The sequence below is a fragment of the Neodiprion virginianus genome, chromosome 4 (assembly GCF_021901495.1).
Source record: "Neodiprion virginianus isolate iyNeoVirg1 chromosome 4, iyNeoVirg1.1, whole genome shotgun sequence".
In the NCBI taxonomy this organism is placed as follows: domain Eukaryota; kingdom Metazoa; phylum Arthropoda; class Insecta; order Hymenoptera; family Diprionidae; genus Neodiprion; species Neodiprion virginianus.
Window position 1 is genome coordinate 13,878,318 of NC_060880.1, and position 17,184 is coordinate 13,895,501.

Genomic DNA, 17,184 nt, shown 5'->3' on the forward strand with positions numbered 1-17,184 from the left:
TAAAGTATTCGTTCCAGCCGAGCCAGTATTGAAGACGTGTCACTAAAATAGCTATATCTCTGAAAATAATTGAAATTTTGACTTGTCCTTTCAAGGACACATTCTTAAAAGGTTAAGCTTTGAAAATATAAAAAAAAAAAAAATCGATTTTTTCAAATTTCTACACTAGAATACCCCCTTAAGCCGATCGTCCGATAAAACCAAGTTTGAGTAACGATCGATCAAGCCTTGTACATTATATCTCAAGTTCTGTGGCCGTTAGGATGAGCATGCTGAGTGCGATCATGTGAATACTTGCCGTGAGACGACCGGAGGAATAAATTAAGTAAACGATTCGAAACGATGAGAGGAAACGAAAAAAAGAGCCACCATTTAATATATGCAAAAGCACATAATATATAACTGCAAGCGATATACAGAAGCGTTAAGAAATTGTGTGTATTAAGTTAAATTCGTTGCGACTTTATATTCGATACTAATTCATTTCTTGTATAGCAACAGTCCGCAATAGCTGGACGTACTGCAGCTTCGCTCATTACTTACAATATTTTCTAACTGCCGACGTCACTCTTACAGTCGGGGGAACGGAAACCGCAATCGTATACAAAATTGCATGCAGAAGAAATTCAATCAACGTATTTTGCGTACTACGTGCTTCCTAAAGTTCATATCCTCTATATACATCGTATCTTTAACCGTTACAATAACTCATTAGGAGGAACGGAAGTCGATTTTTAAATTATCAGACGAGTATGATTATATGGAACTACCGTTTTATTACCACGTGATCATGTACGTATCAGGTATACGTAACTTAACGACAGCATAGTACGTATTATAATACATGTAATATTTCTATGGCGGCAAAGTTCGCGGGATAAAGATGAAAAGAGGAAGAAGAAGGAAGCAAATTTCTTATCCCTTGCTTGCACAGTCATCGGTCATCGATCTTAAACTGCACCGACAATCCGCGCCTTAACGTCCCTCCGTTTCAACTCGGATTTCCTCGGGTGATGGGCGCAGTTTAGTCCGTGCGGTCAACGCTGCGGGGTTACTGACCTCTCCGCCTGCACACCTCGTCCCTTTCCATCTCTTCCTCTCTTCATCGCGAATCCTGCGGCTCTTCTCAGGTCCAGCTCTCCGCGTCTTCATTTTTTCCTTCAATTTCTCCGTTCGGTGTTTATTAGAGCTTGGCTGGTCAGCATCTACGTGTTCGACGCTGTGTGATATCCGCAACTTTTTACCCTGCAATTCATGAAAATTTTACGTATTTATCATCGAACACAAGCGACCGCGACAGGATTACACATATATAGCTTTAAGCCTATGGCATCCCGCAGGGATGGATATAGGTACGTTCATATTCCCCGGTAGTGCAGGAAGCCTGTGCAACGAGGGGAATTAAGGGCCGTCTTCGGAGTCCATCCCGGTCGTCGTCGTCGTTGTTCTCGTCATCGTCGACGGTCTCGAAGTACAAACCGCAGGAGCAGGGTTATTATTCTAGCGGCATATTACACCGCGGGCATGTAGCGCCACGTGCAGCATCGTAGAACCATGACATCATGTATACGAGGTATGCTGCGCCAAGTCTGGCGAGGACAACGACGATTGGTCGCCGTGTCAACCGTTGTATTATATCTCGGTATAATGAGCTGCAAAAGTTCGACTGCGGAACGTCCGAAGCACGGGAGACGGAGGAGGAGGAGGAGCAAGGTGGAAGAGGTCTTGGACTCCGTTGCACGTTGCAGGTATGAGCATACGTATCCTCACCTTGCCCACTACCTTGCATAACTGCTCGTCCTCCGCCCGCTCCACGGCTGTCGCTTGTTAGTTCGTCATGCGGTTCGATTATACGATTACGCGATTACGCGAGAGCTCAGGCCTAGCGGTCCGCCTTACAACTGCACCTCCTGGGTTTCGTCGCGCCCGAAGTAACTCGGTGATTAGCGTTGACGCTGTTACGGGATCCCTGGTAGCACTTTATACGGTTCCGTAGATGAAAAATTTCACAGTTCAGCCTGATACGCGTTTGTGATCGCAGAAATCCGTTTCTCCGAATCTTCTGCCAAAATTTATGAATTATTAAATTTCGAGTACAATGTGAATAATATACCAACGATTTCCCGAGACTTAATTCTGTTCACCTAGTACGCTTCCTCCTTATCCTTCTCTCTCTCTCTCTCTCTCTCTCTCTCTCTCTTTTTCTCATATATATACCTATATCTATTTTCGAGTTCGAGAATACATGCATCTGTAACGGGGAAATTACCAATTATGACGCTACAGGCCTTTCATCCGCCAGGGAAAGTTGTACGTGAGATGTTATACTACATCTTTGAATGGGTTTGAGAGTGTAAGAAAATACCTTTGCAGGTAATTGTAAGTGAAGGTATGTATGTACGTATGTAGGTACGCATATGTATGCGTACGTGGAATGAAATTTCTCTGATTGCAAGCGAGCGAGTGAGACGGTCAGTCAAGTTCAACACTATCTCATCATTGTCTTGGCGTCATGACACTTACCGCGAATCTCCGATGTAATTCAACCAACTTCACGCTTATACATTTACTTCTCGTATGACACTCCTTTTCAGTGATTGTGTGAAAATCCCTCAGAAATCGTAGCGGCGAGAAACAATGAACTTTTATTTTAGGACCTTTGAGGATTTTGCACTCTACGGAACCCCGCAGGAACATGAAGCGAATGATAGCCAGCGATCTCGAATCGGGCAGAGCGATATTAACCAACGTGGTTCGTAATATTGTAGCAGCACGAGAAGCTGAGAAAAAGCTGCTGGGTCGTTTCTGAGGCGTGTAAATCATTTTTAACCGTATACACAGCAGGCACATTCGATCATTGGCCTGCAACAGTGAATATCGAGCACCGTTACACATTCTGCTCTGGGTAAAACTACGTAGTCGTTGGTCGGATTGGTCCAGTTTCCTCCAGACGTATCCCGAAAATAAATTCACAATCACGCGCGGTGAAACAAAAGTTGTCAGAAGATTTTGAAAAAATAGTAAAGATTGTGGAGTGCAAGTTGTTGGAAACAAACTAAAATATCTTCCTCTAACGGTTGGATGTATACCCGTACGCTGATTACTTGGATACATTCCTTAGAATTTTTCGGCGGTCATTACGACCGTAACAATCGCGATAGTTGAAGTTTGTTCCTGGCAAAGTTAAGCCGGTTTACGCGGTAATCCCAAAAAACTTAATCTTCGGGACACTGCGGATTGCAAATTTTTCCTTGGCACACATATACTTATACAGTCAGTCGACCTTTCACGCGTTCAAGGTGATTAACCCTTCTCCTCGGTCTCGATTTAATTATCAATTGGTTGCTCATGCCTTATATTATATTGAATATACTTTAATTTCATTATCTTCTTCTTCTTCCAGCAACCGTGGCGGTCGCAAGCACGGTGCAGATCGAATGCGCGAGCGAATCAATCATCGTGCATATTTCGACGGAGGGTAACTCCGCGTTTCACGGTCTCGTATATCCACGAGGCCTTTCGAAGAACAGCTCGTGCCTACAGGAATACAGGAGTCAGCCGGCCCCCATCACCTACACCCTGCCCCTTAGGTCGTGCAACACTATGCCGACCGAGCTGGTAAGCCTAATTATAACAAATTAATGGAAACTGGAAAATGACATTCGAAAATCGATCGAAACTACCTGCGAACAATATTTCTATGTGTCTGCAGCGAAGATACAGGGATGGACTTTCTCACTAATCAGTTCATTCTTCGATGGTTGTATCTTTGATTCTTTGAATTACCTATTAATTCAATTAAAATTCATGCTAATTTTTTCTTCGATATTCCCATTTGTCGGTAAAGTTCGGATCACCGAGGAATTACGTGCGTCGGATAAAAAATGCAAACGTGCAAAAAAATCTCACTCGCAGAAAGAGAGAGAATATAATCCGGTGTATACACATACACGAGCAAGGTATGCATAGGTACGGAGAACGGCGTGTAAGTGTACCCATACCAGAAGAGGGCCCGGTCACATAACGGTCCAGTTATGGAAGCGAGGAAGCCATCGCCATCGCCATCAGGTTCGCCGTTTGCACCACCGACGACGACATGGCAGCTGCCATGCCCGTGCATTCGCGTTGTAACAGACCGTTCTCTCCTCGTCGGTTTCGTGCCAATATATGAGGCAGATGTCGACTTTACTATTTCATAACCACGTTACACGGCTACTGGACGTATTGAACACTAAACTCTCCACGCCGGATGTCTGAGTCGCCGATGATGCATTACTCAGAAATCTACAAACCTCGGCATCGAAATTCGAATATTCCCTCAGCTTGGAATTGAGTAACACTCGTCTAGGAGTTACGACACGATGAACCTGCCTTGTTTATTACGCCTATACCTGTTTATTGCGTGAATCAATGGGAATTGGCAATAGTAAATTAACTTTGATAATTTGAAACCCACGCTGACGAGGATAGCCGCGTCCTCATCTTCTTACCGCATCTCCATATGCGTAGGCGCAATGCGTATACTATACAGTACATTGCATGGGGTTTAAATTTAATCCCGTGTCGTTGCCACTATGCAATACTAATCTTACTCGTTGTAACAGGTACCAGAGTATGATAAAAATAAAATCCCGGATCGTAAGTGATGATCTCATTAGCGATATGGATCAAGCAGCATTCGTCAAGGCACAATCACAGATGAACAGCAGAAAATTAAAAAACCACACTGATGAATTTCGTGAAACTTGCGCATGATGAACGCGATATTCCACGATTTATGTTGAATTGGGTTAGTCCGCGCATCGCGACTTCCTCGCTTCCGCCTCCACCTTGGCGCTCTGCTTAGACGTGGTCGCGGTCCGCTAAAGAAACCGTTTCATTATTCCACTCTTCCATTCCATTACATTCTCTTGACGACGCCGGCGGGGTTAGTCTTTCCATTCCGTAGTTGTCTCACGCGAAGTTGAGTAACGGCGTTTATGTCATTTGTATGCAACTATTTAAACCGCAACGAGTACCATCTAGGGTATAAAGTACCGACTGCGTACCTAGATACTTTATGGTAGATCTGCGGCCCTCCATCGATTCGTCCCTCGGTCAGAATTTAATCACAATTACTTAGTAAAACTTATCCACGCTTAGATGTATGATCTACGAGTAGATCGAGAATCTGTAACTTGTATAACAGCACCCACATCAGCGTAGGTGGCTCTAAGGTCGACGGGTGAATTATTATATCGCGCGTACATGAAAATACCCACCACCTACGGTTCCATACTCGCTCTCGCCCGATGCGCCCACAGCTCAAGTTGAAAAACAAAATGAACAACAGAAGACACAGAAAACAGTCCTGAACACCGCATATATTACCATGAAAGTCCTTCTCCCAGAGGTCAAAGACTTTCCGCGAGGTCGTTTTTGTGACTATAATGATGTATCGATCGATCAATCTTCTTCCGCGTCACATTTTCGATTTTTGCACGCGGAGATATTAAAATTATACGGGATTTGATCTAACGAAGGATTACAGCGTAGTGAAAGAAATTATCTTGACTGACAACTTTGTAAAATACCACTACGCCCACGCGTTATTACTCAACCTTAAAATTCCACAGAAAAAAACCAGACACTTCATGAACCATTGTTCACTCTTTTTTTACACACGTTTGCTCTGGCAACAGGCCAATTGGCTTGATTATTGGTTATTGACAAGAACGATGTTTCGTGAACGAAGTAAATATTTAATCCAAAGAACAAAAAGAGGAGATCAAATATCGCAACTCTAAAGACAAGAGAACCTTTGATACTTCAAGGTACTCCTAATAGAATTCAAATGATCTTTCCTAATATTCTGGTATCTTATACTGGTATATACGAGCTGATTAACAATAAGTTTGATGAACGCGTGTGTGTAATTATACATAAACAGTGTCGGTATGTATGTACGTTAATACTCGCCAAGTGCCATTTTACGCAATTGCGTAAGCTTACAAGCACACACGTGTTCACGCGGACGTGTATAATAGTATTATCGTCTATTGTTTTCCTTCGTCGAAGTTGCGTTATTCCCAGTTGAATCATCAACAGCCCCTCCTGATCTATCTAGCGATGAAACTGCGACGAAGTGAGTATTATTTGTTACTAAGAAAAAAAATTGGTGAAATATTGTCGCAAAGAGGCTCTCATCATCGTCATTGTCATCATGCCCAAATGCCGTGTGAGGGAACCGGAGCTATCTGTTAAAATTTGGACGAATGAACGCTTGAAACTTTACAATTCGCAGCCTAGGATTAGTCATCGACGACGGGGAAAAGGATACTCGGCCCTGAGCCTTCGTCGTGGGCTGCGCAGCCGTAGCTGACAATGAGTTGGCAATCACCTGATCGGAGTCTTGACTCGGCCGAATTACAAAAGTAAAAGTTGCCGCCAGAGCCGATAAAAATATCATTTGGTGAACGCGTGAGAGTTACAAAGCTTTGTGATACCTAACGAGACAGAATAAATTCGCAATGTCGTATAAGCGAGAGGCGCTAAATTTTTGACAACTAAAAAATTCTCCCGGTCGTCTCTCTCCGTAAATGGCGCGTGGTGTTGGAGTCGTGTGGTGAAAACTACCCACGCTGAAACTCGTTTGACTTCTCTCCTTAAAGCGTACCTCGGATGTGTGCATGTACAATCCTGCCGATAGTGGCTCTACGGTTGCGTCGGCGAGCGAAACCCGCACCGCAACGCGCTAAACCTACGACTCTCCTGCGATTCGCCAAGGTCGCTCGAAGGACCGCGACCAGACCGCGGACCGGATACCTGGAGAACGCTGAGAATCGATTCATCGGCTATTTCGAGCTATGCTCTCGCGCGATGCTTGCGATCATACTTGTGCGCTCATACTGAGAAATTCATTTTTCTCGCTCATCCCAGCTCAAGAATTTACTTTTAATGATTATTATTTACACGTTAAACCTATAGGCATATTAATGCCATAGAGGTCGAGGATTCGTACATCGAAATTGTTTTCGAAGTCCGGCAAATACGGCGACGAAAAACATTACCAAGAATTCATTAATTCTTGCTAACCTTCGACGTTCCGACTACTTTTGTCTTCTTTTTCGTTTTATCGACTCGGTCCCCCACGTAAACCGTATTTGTTTTCTCAGCTCTCGTGGGATGGCTTCGAAGCCGAGCCTGCAAGTGACTTGACCAAAGTGAAAGTGAAATTTCGGAACGACGTCTCTTCGTAGGCGCAGGACGAGGTGGCATAGCGAGGGGCATCTTTGTCCGGCGGTTCTTGACTCTCTGTCCGACTAACTCTCCTTTGTAGGCTCATCGTCAGCAAGTCCGTCCGTAGCTCGCTCGCTCACTCGCTCGAGAGAGTTTCTTCCCAAATATATCTACGGCACACAGAAAACGATAATTAATATGCGTACATGGATACCTATACTCGGTTAAACTTACAGGTATATAGCTAGAAAGTTACGAAATTGTGTGGACAGATTATGGGAATTTACATCAAAATATTTTGTATTGATGATTCAATATAAAAACAAAACAAGTATTCCATGAGCGTGAAATACGGAATAGGATGAAATTGCGAACCGGAAAAATCCCTGAGTAGATGATGTTTGTCCGTGCGGTCAAGTTACAGACTGAAATCTTGTTAAAAAACATCAGATCCCCGTTACTTGCGGTATGCTTTCACACGCGCTTTCTCAATTGCATACAAAAATCATCGACTGATTCCTTTCATTTTTCAACGGCATGCAATATATCCGACGCTTGTAAACTCGTAATACAGTATATAAAATTTTAGGATTTTCGTTAAAAAATTATATCTCGTATTAGGTATAACCGCGAGAAGAGAATACGAGGAAGTACTTGTATCCTATCCTCTTCGCGATACGTTTAGACATAAGAGGTACATCATTCGGCGGTATGGGTGTAATATATCCGTACTCACTGACTATCACCTATCAGCTTCTTCCCGAAATTTTTAAGCAATTCTGCAGTTGCTATGGTCATGTGACCTTTGCATGGGTTTAACAACCCGATAAAAAGATTCATTTCGTTCTGCGGGTAGGTGTTTTCCTACAGTGAAGTGGAACGAAAGACCGTACGTACGTTATTATACATACAGGCATAAGTGCGCACATGAATAGGCGTATAATATATGTTAAGATGCGTATGCGCAGTGTTCCGTAAGTTACCATAGGCAAAATAGGACGCTTTTCGCCCCGCAGCGCGGAATATGTTAGTATGTACAGCACAAACGTTCTGCAGCTCAATACTCCCGTATTTCGCGAATCGTCGGCCAACTCTGCATGCGGGCGAATGCAAAGTCAGATCGCGAAGGTCAGGCCTGAGGTTCATCCGCGATAACATGAATTTTATTTCGTTTCTTCGTTCACGGATTCTACTGTTCAAATTACGGCAGCCCATGTGTTTTCTGTAAAACAAAAAGGCGATTTACTGCCGTTAATACATACCACCACCACAGATCGAAATGATCTGTGGGAAACATCCCGATTCTTTGGTAAAACGCCCTATCAGCCCCTGGACGCTCAGCACAGCCGTTTTCCAATGCGTGCGATCTTTAAGGCTCATAATTTACCGTGCGAGGAGCAAATCGAGCTACGTAAACGAGTAAATTGACGGTCAGTACCGTGACTCTACCACAGTTAAGTAGTAGATTCGCAAGTTTAGTCGATATAATAACAGCCGTGGAAACTGGATGCGACCTTTTTTCGTTTTAAAGATGCAGTTTAAACCGCGACTAACGATCATTATGTTTGACCTGCTATACCTAATAAATCAAAAACACTTCCAATGCATTCACAACCTGCGATCAGAATTTAAGAAAAAGACAAGAGTCCGTTAGACGTTACAGCCAAGTTCAATGTCGCAGTGAGTTACACTCAAATCAGATCTGCATAAAGTTTTGAATACCGACGAGATGACAGCGAATAAGAACTAAGTTATTACAATCTTCACGGCGCGGCAGTTATGATCGTCGTTTCACGGTTAATGTACAGCACAAAAGTGATGCGTGTACATGTGTATAACGTTGAAGATACTTCCAACCAGTTCTGCCTTAGTGTTCGCAATATTTGCACCTACGTCCGTGGCACAGGCAGCGGGAGTACAGGAGGGATGTTCTTCGACGCGAACCTGCAGTAGGACCGGTCCCTCGAGAATCTCGCCACCTTTGTCTCCCCCTACGTGGCTCCTTATTATTTTCTTCCCTCTTTCTCGTCGACTCCACAATAAGGCCAATAAAGGGACCGACGGCGACGTGACGCGTTCCTCGATGACGTCAGCGTGTGTGGCGAATCGTTCGTCGTAGAAGGTACAGCTGCTCTTTCTGTGGGACATAATCACCGTTAAATAACCATAAGATAAACTCGGATAATGGTGAATTAGTTGAAAGAGGGCGGGGAAAATTACAACTATACAGAAAACGGACCTCGTCCTCAAGGATACAACCGAGTCAGGATTCTGGAGGATATACAGGGTCGAACAAAGGTTACAGCCGTGTATAACGCGCATAGTAAGGAATTGAGGAGTAGATACATCGGCAGTCTAATCGTCCCCACATAAACATCCTTTAAACTTGCGACGTCAAGGTCGCATTCCTCCTCAATCCTAGAGTGCCTGGGACCTGCGAGACACTGTCACAAGCCCGGTCTTCCGAACCGGCTCAACGACTGTTTGTCGCCTGCTCCGCGTAATCTTCGCAAACGAGTCTCGCACCGGCCAGGGAGAAAATCCTTCTCCGTTTGCGGTATAACATAAGAAGTCGTAGGCGTATATTTAACGGCTGGGATGCCAGATTATCTTCTGGATCTACGCGATTCCATATATTGCTGATGGTTTACGTTACATTATCATATACGTACATGAAGATCGCATATCAAGCGCGTCATACCTAATCGCTTATACGTGTTACATAAGCTGAGATTGTCCTTCAGGAAGTACCTGACACGTAACATTTGCACGAGTACGATAGATATTAACTATGCGGTTTCCGAGTCAAGTACGTCGGGATTTGTCGTGTATAAAGAACTCCGAAGATAGACGCGCGTCATCGCTATACCTCTATACATACGTACGTTATAGGTAAAAATTTATTTTTGTCATCTTCTTTTTCGACTCTAGATAAGATCATGCAACAGCAGCAGCACGGCAGCGGTTACAGCAACGTTTTACCGAGGCCTCAAGGTCTTTCCTCGAATGTCGAGTTTCACTAATCATTGGTTGGAGAATGAATGTTGGATGTTGTTGTTAAAAACAGGCATAGTTAAACGGTACGCGCAGTTACGTACATCTTCGATTCTATAAAACGTATTCGCCTGTATGTGTGCACATAATACATGATGTCTCGCTTCCATAGGCACGGGACTGTCAAGCCGCGGCATTAGCACTTTTCTTAATTCTTTTATTTATTTTTTATTCCTCGTCCACCTATGACGAACGATAATTAACGTTACGTCGATGCGGATGTATAATATCATCTTCGTGATGTCTCTAACGGGAACGAGGCTGTGCAATTTGTCCGTGTCCGGCTGCTGCTGCTCCAGCTGTTTGGACATAGTCATCTCCGTATAGCTATGATATATATTTATTACAGTATGCATAATCCCGATGAAATCCGAGAGAGGTATAAGTAGAAACCAACATGTTTTCGATAAAATACCTCTGTAGAATAAATCAATCAACAGGACTGTCGGGTTTTTCCATATTCAAAAATGATGTTATTTTTACTCTTCTTTCATTTGACAATTGAAAAAACTTCTCGACGGGATCTCGAGTGACTGAAGGAGAGAAAGAAGAGGCGGAGGAAAAAGCGTGGGTTTAGAAATACGTGGGAGATGTAGAGGAAATTGGCTTCTCGCTGGCCCATAAGATCGGGAATCACGTAATGCTTGCTGAATATCTTGATCGTATAATTCGTTTTAAATACACACACACACACACACACACACACACGTGCACACACTTACGTGTGCATATCTTTGACAGTGTGCGCTGTACCCGAAGAGTTTTGTGCGGGGTATAAAATCACTTATCGTTAGTGCCGAAGAAGCGGAAACGCGATCTGCGGCCGCATACGATGCAAAGTAAATCTATCCGTACGTACTTGCCCGTAGGTGTGTATTATACCGGTCCGTACTGTACGATATACTTACCACCCTGTAACGTGGGTGTTGATACGATATACAGTATGTATGTATGTGTGCAGGACTGGATATAGGTACAGCTCCAAGTATGCAGCCGCACGGACGAGAATCCTATCCTTAGCCGTCGAGTACCTCGGGCGATGCACTCGCGATTGCAAATATCCTTGCTGAGGACGGTCTGGTGGAGGCTCCTGCTGCATGGGCGAAGGTCGTTGCCAGGAACACCTATATATATAACTTACAGCTTATTATTTCCCCGTATACTGGTCGAGGCGGATGGTTTTTTTAGCTAACGCGGGATGCGGACGCCTACTCACCATGATCGCCTTCTAAGAATCTTTACGGGGGAAAAAGCGTTGCTTGTTCTTGGTAGAAAGGTACCCGCAGATTATTGCGCGATTTCACCTTAATCGCGAGGGGGCGGAAAAACGCCGTTGAAATGTCGCGATTTCTGATTCTCATATGATGATCGAAGTGCACTGAACGAAATTTATCGTCCGGAATGACAGTGCAAAACTTTCTCGGAGAAATGATTGAAAATAATACTTATTTTTTATGATATGAAAGTAAATTTCGTACAAGAAACTATGTTAATGAGTTACAGTAATAATATTAATAATAATGGATGTGAAAACAACAGCAGCAACAAATATGCAATAGAAAGAGAAATTGCTAATTAATATACAACTTCATCAAACCGACCACATAACAATAGAATCAAAAAAAAAAAAAAGGAAACAGAGTCCTTGTATGAAATTTCTCTGGATATACAACCTTCCGTTTTTAGAAGGGACTATTCGTGTGGTCGTTATCGCAAGCATTTGACACTATAGATGTACCTCAGATATTCGCATAAGATAATATTTGTATATGCTAATTTTTGGAGCCATAAATATCGAATATCCACACACTTTCAAGTCCTAATTTACAAGAGAACGATTAACGGGCCTGGGTCCTTGACGGATTGTGCCTTTTAACTCGAATCATACGTAGGAGGTACAAGATATATTTTTTAACAATATTATGCGAAGAAAAAAAAAAGAAACCGAAAGTTTTCGCGAAAGTTGCACGGGTGACTGCGAAATTACATTGAAATCGGAAGGCCTTGCTATGTGCAAACAGATAAAAAAAGGCAACGAAATCGTATGTTTACCGAAATTTGAGGCCGGGACTGTAGAATCGGAGAGCTGTTATTTGTTGAAGGTGGTCCGGAGAGGCCGGATCCCAACCTCTGAGCTGCCTCGACTGACCGGACATCGAACCCTGCAAGAAATGCAACAACAGATATAACCGAGATATACATATACCAGTGCATACCTGCGTAATGCATATGGACATAGATGTAATGTGCCGGCAGGACCGTGAGCCGGTAATTGATCCTTGTTTCACATCCCGTTTATCGTCTACCGAAGACCCTGCAAGCGCCCGTTTTTTCGCGAAGTAAGGGGGCTAAAGTTTGGAAGCATATTGAAGTTAGTAACGTTATCGTAACCATTCATGGTGAGGAAAAACCGTTACTTCGCGATTTTTGAATTGCCTGAAATTCAGTAAACCGTAATAAAACAAAACACACTCATATTTCGAAATCTTAGTTCTTTATAAATCATTGTCAAATTAAGAAAATAGTGATGTTTTGTTACGATAATGTTACTAACTTTCCAAGTATGTAGTTTGGAAGCTTGTGCGGGCATTTACAAATTGAAATTTAGTTTGCAACGTTGGCGAATACGTCGGATTTACCTCGTTTGGCAAAGCTAACTCGGAATGATTTTTTCCGAAATAAGGCCTGCCAGAGCAGGACAGAGTCCGTACGAAAATCAGGCGCGTGCTAACGTACATACGTGTTTGAATGTGTCATTTGTGTTACACACACATATTGAATTCTTAGCGAGCGCGTTTATACGACTCCTCACGGGAACGTGACAGCGTTTCGAATGAAGCCTTAATCGATGCAGAGAAGACAGTCGCGAGGAGATAGCCGTACAATTCCGCTCAACAGTCATGCAAAAATGTGTTGGATTCTCTTGAAAAAAACAACGCAAAAAAGAGAATATGTGTCAATTAGATTCGCAGGTGGCATTCCTCGGTGCCCCGGGACCAGACGAAGAACCGCCGACACAATACGAGAAGAGGGAATAGAGTCGAGAAAATAAATACCGTACAGAGTTTACCGACATGCAGAGTTATCGTCGTATCCATACACACGAGTACACATACATGCACACTTAACAGCTGTTTATACTGTTACGATATGAATGAATAGCCGCGATGGCTTACAATTAGGGCATTCCTTACTCAATGCTGTACGAAAAAGCCTTGTAACGCGTTACGCAACCCGCGGAGAACAAGTATACTATATACTCTTCAATTCACCAATTGTCTCTCTTTTTTCTCTACATATGTACTCTAAACACTGTGCTGCGGATATTAGGTAGTCAGAGTGGCAATTATCTGTAATGCCTAATTAGCACTGTGACCGTATTCCGTCCAGTTATATCGGAATTTTTCATTATCCTATGATACAAGTAGTTGAAGGTGCAACGACATAAGAAACTAGCCCACTTTTAATTAAACCTTGCTCAGTCTAATACTGACCTGGGCGATGTTTCGGCGAGTCTAATTTCCGATTTCTAATGATACTGCGATGTCTACGTCATCACGATTTTGGATATTGCAAGAAAAAAACAATTATTGACTACAATTACGTCATTCGGTCGTTCCGAACGCGACCAAATTTCAATTGTGTTCATATTTGTTTTCGACATTTTCGAATCACCTCACCTAATGATATTCAAATATATTTGGCTTTTTCAGGATGACGGTGGAATCGAATACTTCAACACAATAGTCGTCCAGCCTCACCTCAAATTAGTCACAAATCAGGGGAGAGGTTTTCACGTGAGATGCCGCTATCAAACTAGGGATAAAATTGTTACAAATGACAACACGCACGTCGCGATGTTACAGTCGCTTCCGCTTCAGGTAATTCAACGCCAACCAACGGTACACTATCTTGGGAGGTGTACATACATAGCAATTTTAATTTAAGAGACGCTACACTTTTAGACCATAATACAGTCTTCCTGTAATTTTTTTGGCTTACACCGTAAAGAGTTTTGGGAAGAACGTAAATATATTCTCGATGGAATATATTTAACAATTAAAATCCGTTAAGTATTAAAGAATAAATAACAATCATGGCCTACAATACCAGCATATTAAAAATACTTGTTATTCAACACCATCTTTAGGCAACTGCACCGATGCCTGGCTGCACAATGAAAATTTTCAGCGGAGATCCGACGCAGCACCAAGTCGCAGAGAATGTGAAGATCGGAGACCCGTTGACTCTGGTTATCAGCATTGACACCCAGGAGATGTATGGCTTGAGGATATCAGATTGCCTCGTCCGGGATGGCTTTGGCTGGGGTGAACAGCGGCTGATAAATGACGAAGGGTACGGGGCAGTAAATTGTGTGGCATACTGTACTATATGAACAGATAGTTAAACTGTGTTCTAAAATTTCTCTTATTCACCTTCCAGCTGTCCAGTGGATAAGGAAATAATGGATCAATTCACCTACAGCGAGGACAAAACTAAGGCACAGGTAAACTTCCAGGCTCACAAATTTCCATACATAGCCAGTGTCTATTACCAGTGCAACGTTCAGCTCTGCGTTAAATTAGGAAGCGGATGTGAGAATACGGTAAATATGATAATTGTTTTCTCAACTGAAATAATATTGAAATTACGTGCATTATTGAGGTTTATTAATTATGTAACGTAGATAGTTTTCAAACATTGGAATATGAAGTTCTCACATCTTTTTCAATAGCCACCGTCGTGCAACAGCAAAGGAAGACGGCGCAGGGATTTGCCAAGCAATAAGTCGAAGGGTGATACTAATACGGCGGAAGGCTTACCTGAAGGTGAAACACCGGCTACGATCGAAGTCTTTAGTGGACTTTATGTGAACGAAGCTTCAGACACCACTTCAAAGTCGGATTACTTCAATGAAGTCTCTAAAGAAAGGGTATAAGACATTTACATGAGTATTCGATAATGTACTCAATTATTACAGAGTACATTATCAAAGCAAAAGAGTAGATTGCTATATTTCTTTACCTGAAAAGTTTTTATTCTCTGCTGTAATCTACACGTCGAATAATTATTTCCTCCTTACAGACTATAGATGATCCGAACAGCATATGCATATCGCAGAGGAGCTTCGCAATTGGGATAGCAATAGCTGGATTGATCCTGATGTTGGCGGTGGTTGCTGCGATTCTGGTTCTCTTAGCAAGGCGGCGGCACAAGAGTATTTCAACAACAGGATCATCGATCTATAGCGGCCCTTACACAAACACTGCCTACAGTCATAGCAGTTAAGCTGTTGTAGTTTTACGGGATGTTACTCATATCGAATAGGCAGTATTTTTGGTTTGTTTTGAATACTATGTCTTTGGGGGCGAAATCAAAGTTCAAAAAGTTACTATATGTACATATAGCAATGGATTTAAGAAAGACAATCTCAACGTTTGCTGAACTTCTTATTTTCCGGCAGTACTTTGAAATATGAGGCTACCAAATCTTGGTGCCTCGATGCTCCATCTTGTCAAAGTATATTATATAAAAATAATAGATGGAACAGTTGAATAATTTGGACTGGTACTTCGGCTACAGTGCTTGTTCAATATTATTATTAATACAAGAACGTATAAGTGGGAAATGAAATTAATTTTAATATGTGGGCTAAGAATAAGTATCCATTGTTCGTCTCTAGATATCCATGCGTCGTATACTAGTCGGATATACACGCTCCTAATCCAACAATTAACTTTTCAAGGTACTAAAACTGCACTCACACGGATGAACACAAACAAAACATAAACATTCCTCCCGTATTAGCCGTCCATTAAAAAGTAATATTTATAATTTATAGCAATTAGTACGATAATTATATACGAGTAATTCACCTGCTGGCTTATCTGGCAAGAGTCAACTATTTCCTAGATTGTTTACAAAGCTCGTGACTAAATCAAACTTTTCAATGATAAGGCCATCAATATTCCTTGTTGGTTGCATTTTTGCACTTTTTGTTTCCTTAATATTACGATACGTTTGTTTATCGTACAGCTATATTATGTGATTGATAAAAACACACAGTTTCTAGAGGTAGCTACGAGAGACGGTCATTATTTGTTGCAAGAAATACAGTGTAAAGATTTTTTAACAATTCAAGTTGTTAGCTGAAAGCAAGGATATCTCATTTTTATCCTCGTGTTATTAAATTTGTATCAACCACCGGTGTCTCGCAATCACCTCTTACCGTCAACTATATATACTATATAAAATCTGTTATGAACAGAAAACGACAATCAGCTGCTACTTAGTCTTAACTCAGAGTATATTTACTTAGAGTATAATCCAATAACGCTTATTCATTTAATATTAACTAGGTAAATAAAATCAAGGTGCTGCCCTTGTGTTACTGCTCTTGTAATGGATCTAAGGATTTTCAATGGCCAATTACTCGACTAGTTGTAAGTCGATAATGATCCTACATATTGAAAGCTGCATAACGCAAGAGTCTTAACATTAATCCAGCTAAAACAAAGCTAGGCTTATAAAATATCTATAACTAAATTAAAATTAGGGAAAAACATCGCTGTGCATGAAAGCAGTCGAATAACTGGGTCTAATTCGGTGGTGGGTATATGATTAAAACATCGAAGCAAAAATTGAAAACGATAAAAAAAAAAATTAAAAAACCATGAGCGTAATAGATCATGAAAATCGCTGGAATGCTTATACGATGTTCCGATTCAAAAAACGAATGTTAGATAAGAATTGCACAAACGTTTATGCTACGAAGAAAAGTTTCCGGCCAATATATTTCTCAGATATCATAAGAAAAAGGAGATAATTAGAACTTTAAAAAGGGGAAGAGAACCTGACCACATGAGGTATATCGAAGAAAACGACTTAGAAACTTTCTCGTAGTATTGACGG

The 17,184-nt window shown here is 42.0% G+C and overlaps 1 protein-coding gene and 2 long non-coding RNA genes across 5 annotated transcripts in view; 1 reads left to right on the top strand and 2 right to left on the bottom strand.

Annotated features, from left to right (window-relative positions):
- LOC124303671 (cuticlin-4-like) overlaps positions 1 to 17,076 on the top strand; it is a 33,877-nt gene extending 16,801 nt beyond the window's left edge. The window contains exons 4-9 of the mRNA XM_046761179.1: positions 3,404 to 3,618; positions 13,986 to 14,153; positions 14,423 to 14,628; positions 14,716 to 14,878; positions 15,008 to 15,205; positions 15,358 to 17,076. Coding sequence (XP_046617135.1) covers positions 3,404 to 3,618; positions 13,986 to 14,153; positions 14,423 to 14,628; positions 14,716 to 14,878; positions 15,008 to 15,205; positions 15,358 to 15,561 — 1,154 coding nt within the window. The 3' untranslated portion in view covers positions 15,562 to 17,076. The remainder of the gene's footprint in view (positions 1 to 3,403; positions 3,619 to 13,985; positions 14,154 to 14,422; positions 14,629 to 14,715; positions 14,879 to 15,007; positions 15,206 to 15,357) is intronic.
- On the bottom strand, positions 757 to 10,011 carry LOC124303674 (uncharacterized). 3 transcript variants are annotated; one of them, XR_006907958.1, is made up of 5 exons: positions 9,458 to 10,007; positions 9,112 to 9,355; positions 7,075 to 7,388; positions 1,771 to 2,062; positions 757 to 1,245 (listed from the first exon to the last, which is right to left on the bottom strand). It is a non-coding gene; the product is annotated as an uncharacterized LOC124303674 (long non-coding RNA). The 3 variants fall into 3 exon arrangements; XR_006907956.1 differs by lacking the exons at positions 757 to 1,245; positions 1,771 to 2,062 and adding an exon at positions 6,100 to 6,114 and having other exon boundaries at positions 6,320 to 7,388; positions 9,458 to 10,011; XR_006907957.1 differs by lacking the exons at positions 757 to 1,245; positions 1,771 to 2,062 and having other exon boundaries at positions 6,864 to 7,388; positions 9,458 to 9,837; positions 9,920 to 9,934.
- LOC124303675 (uncharacterized) lies at positions 11,052 to 14,068 on the bottom strand. The gene is made up of 3 exons (XR_006907959.1): positions 13,953 to 14,068; positions 12,325 to 12,434; positions 11,052 to 11,396 (listed from the first exon to the last, which is right to left on the bottom strand). It is a non-coding gene; the product is annotated as an uncharacterized LOC124303675 (long non-coding RNA).
- Positions 17,077 to 17,184: the final 108 nt, after the last annotated feature.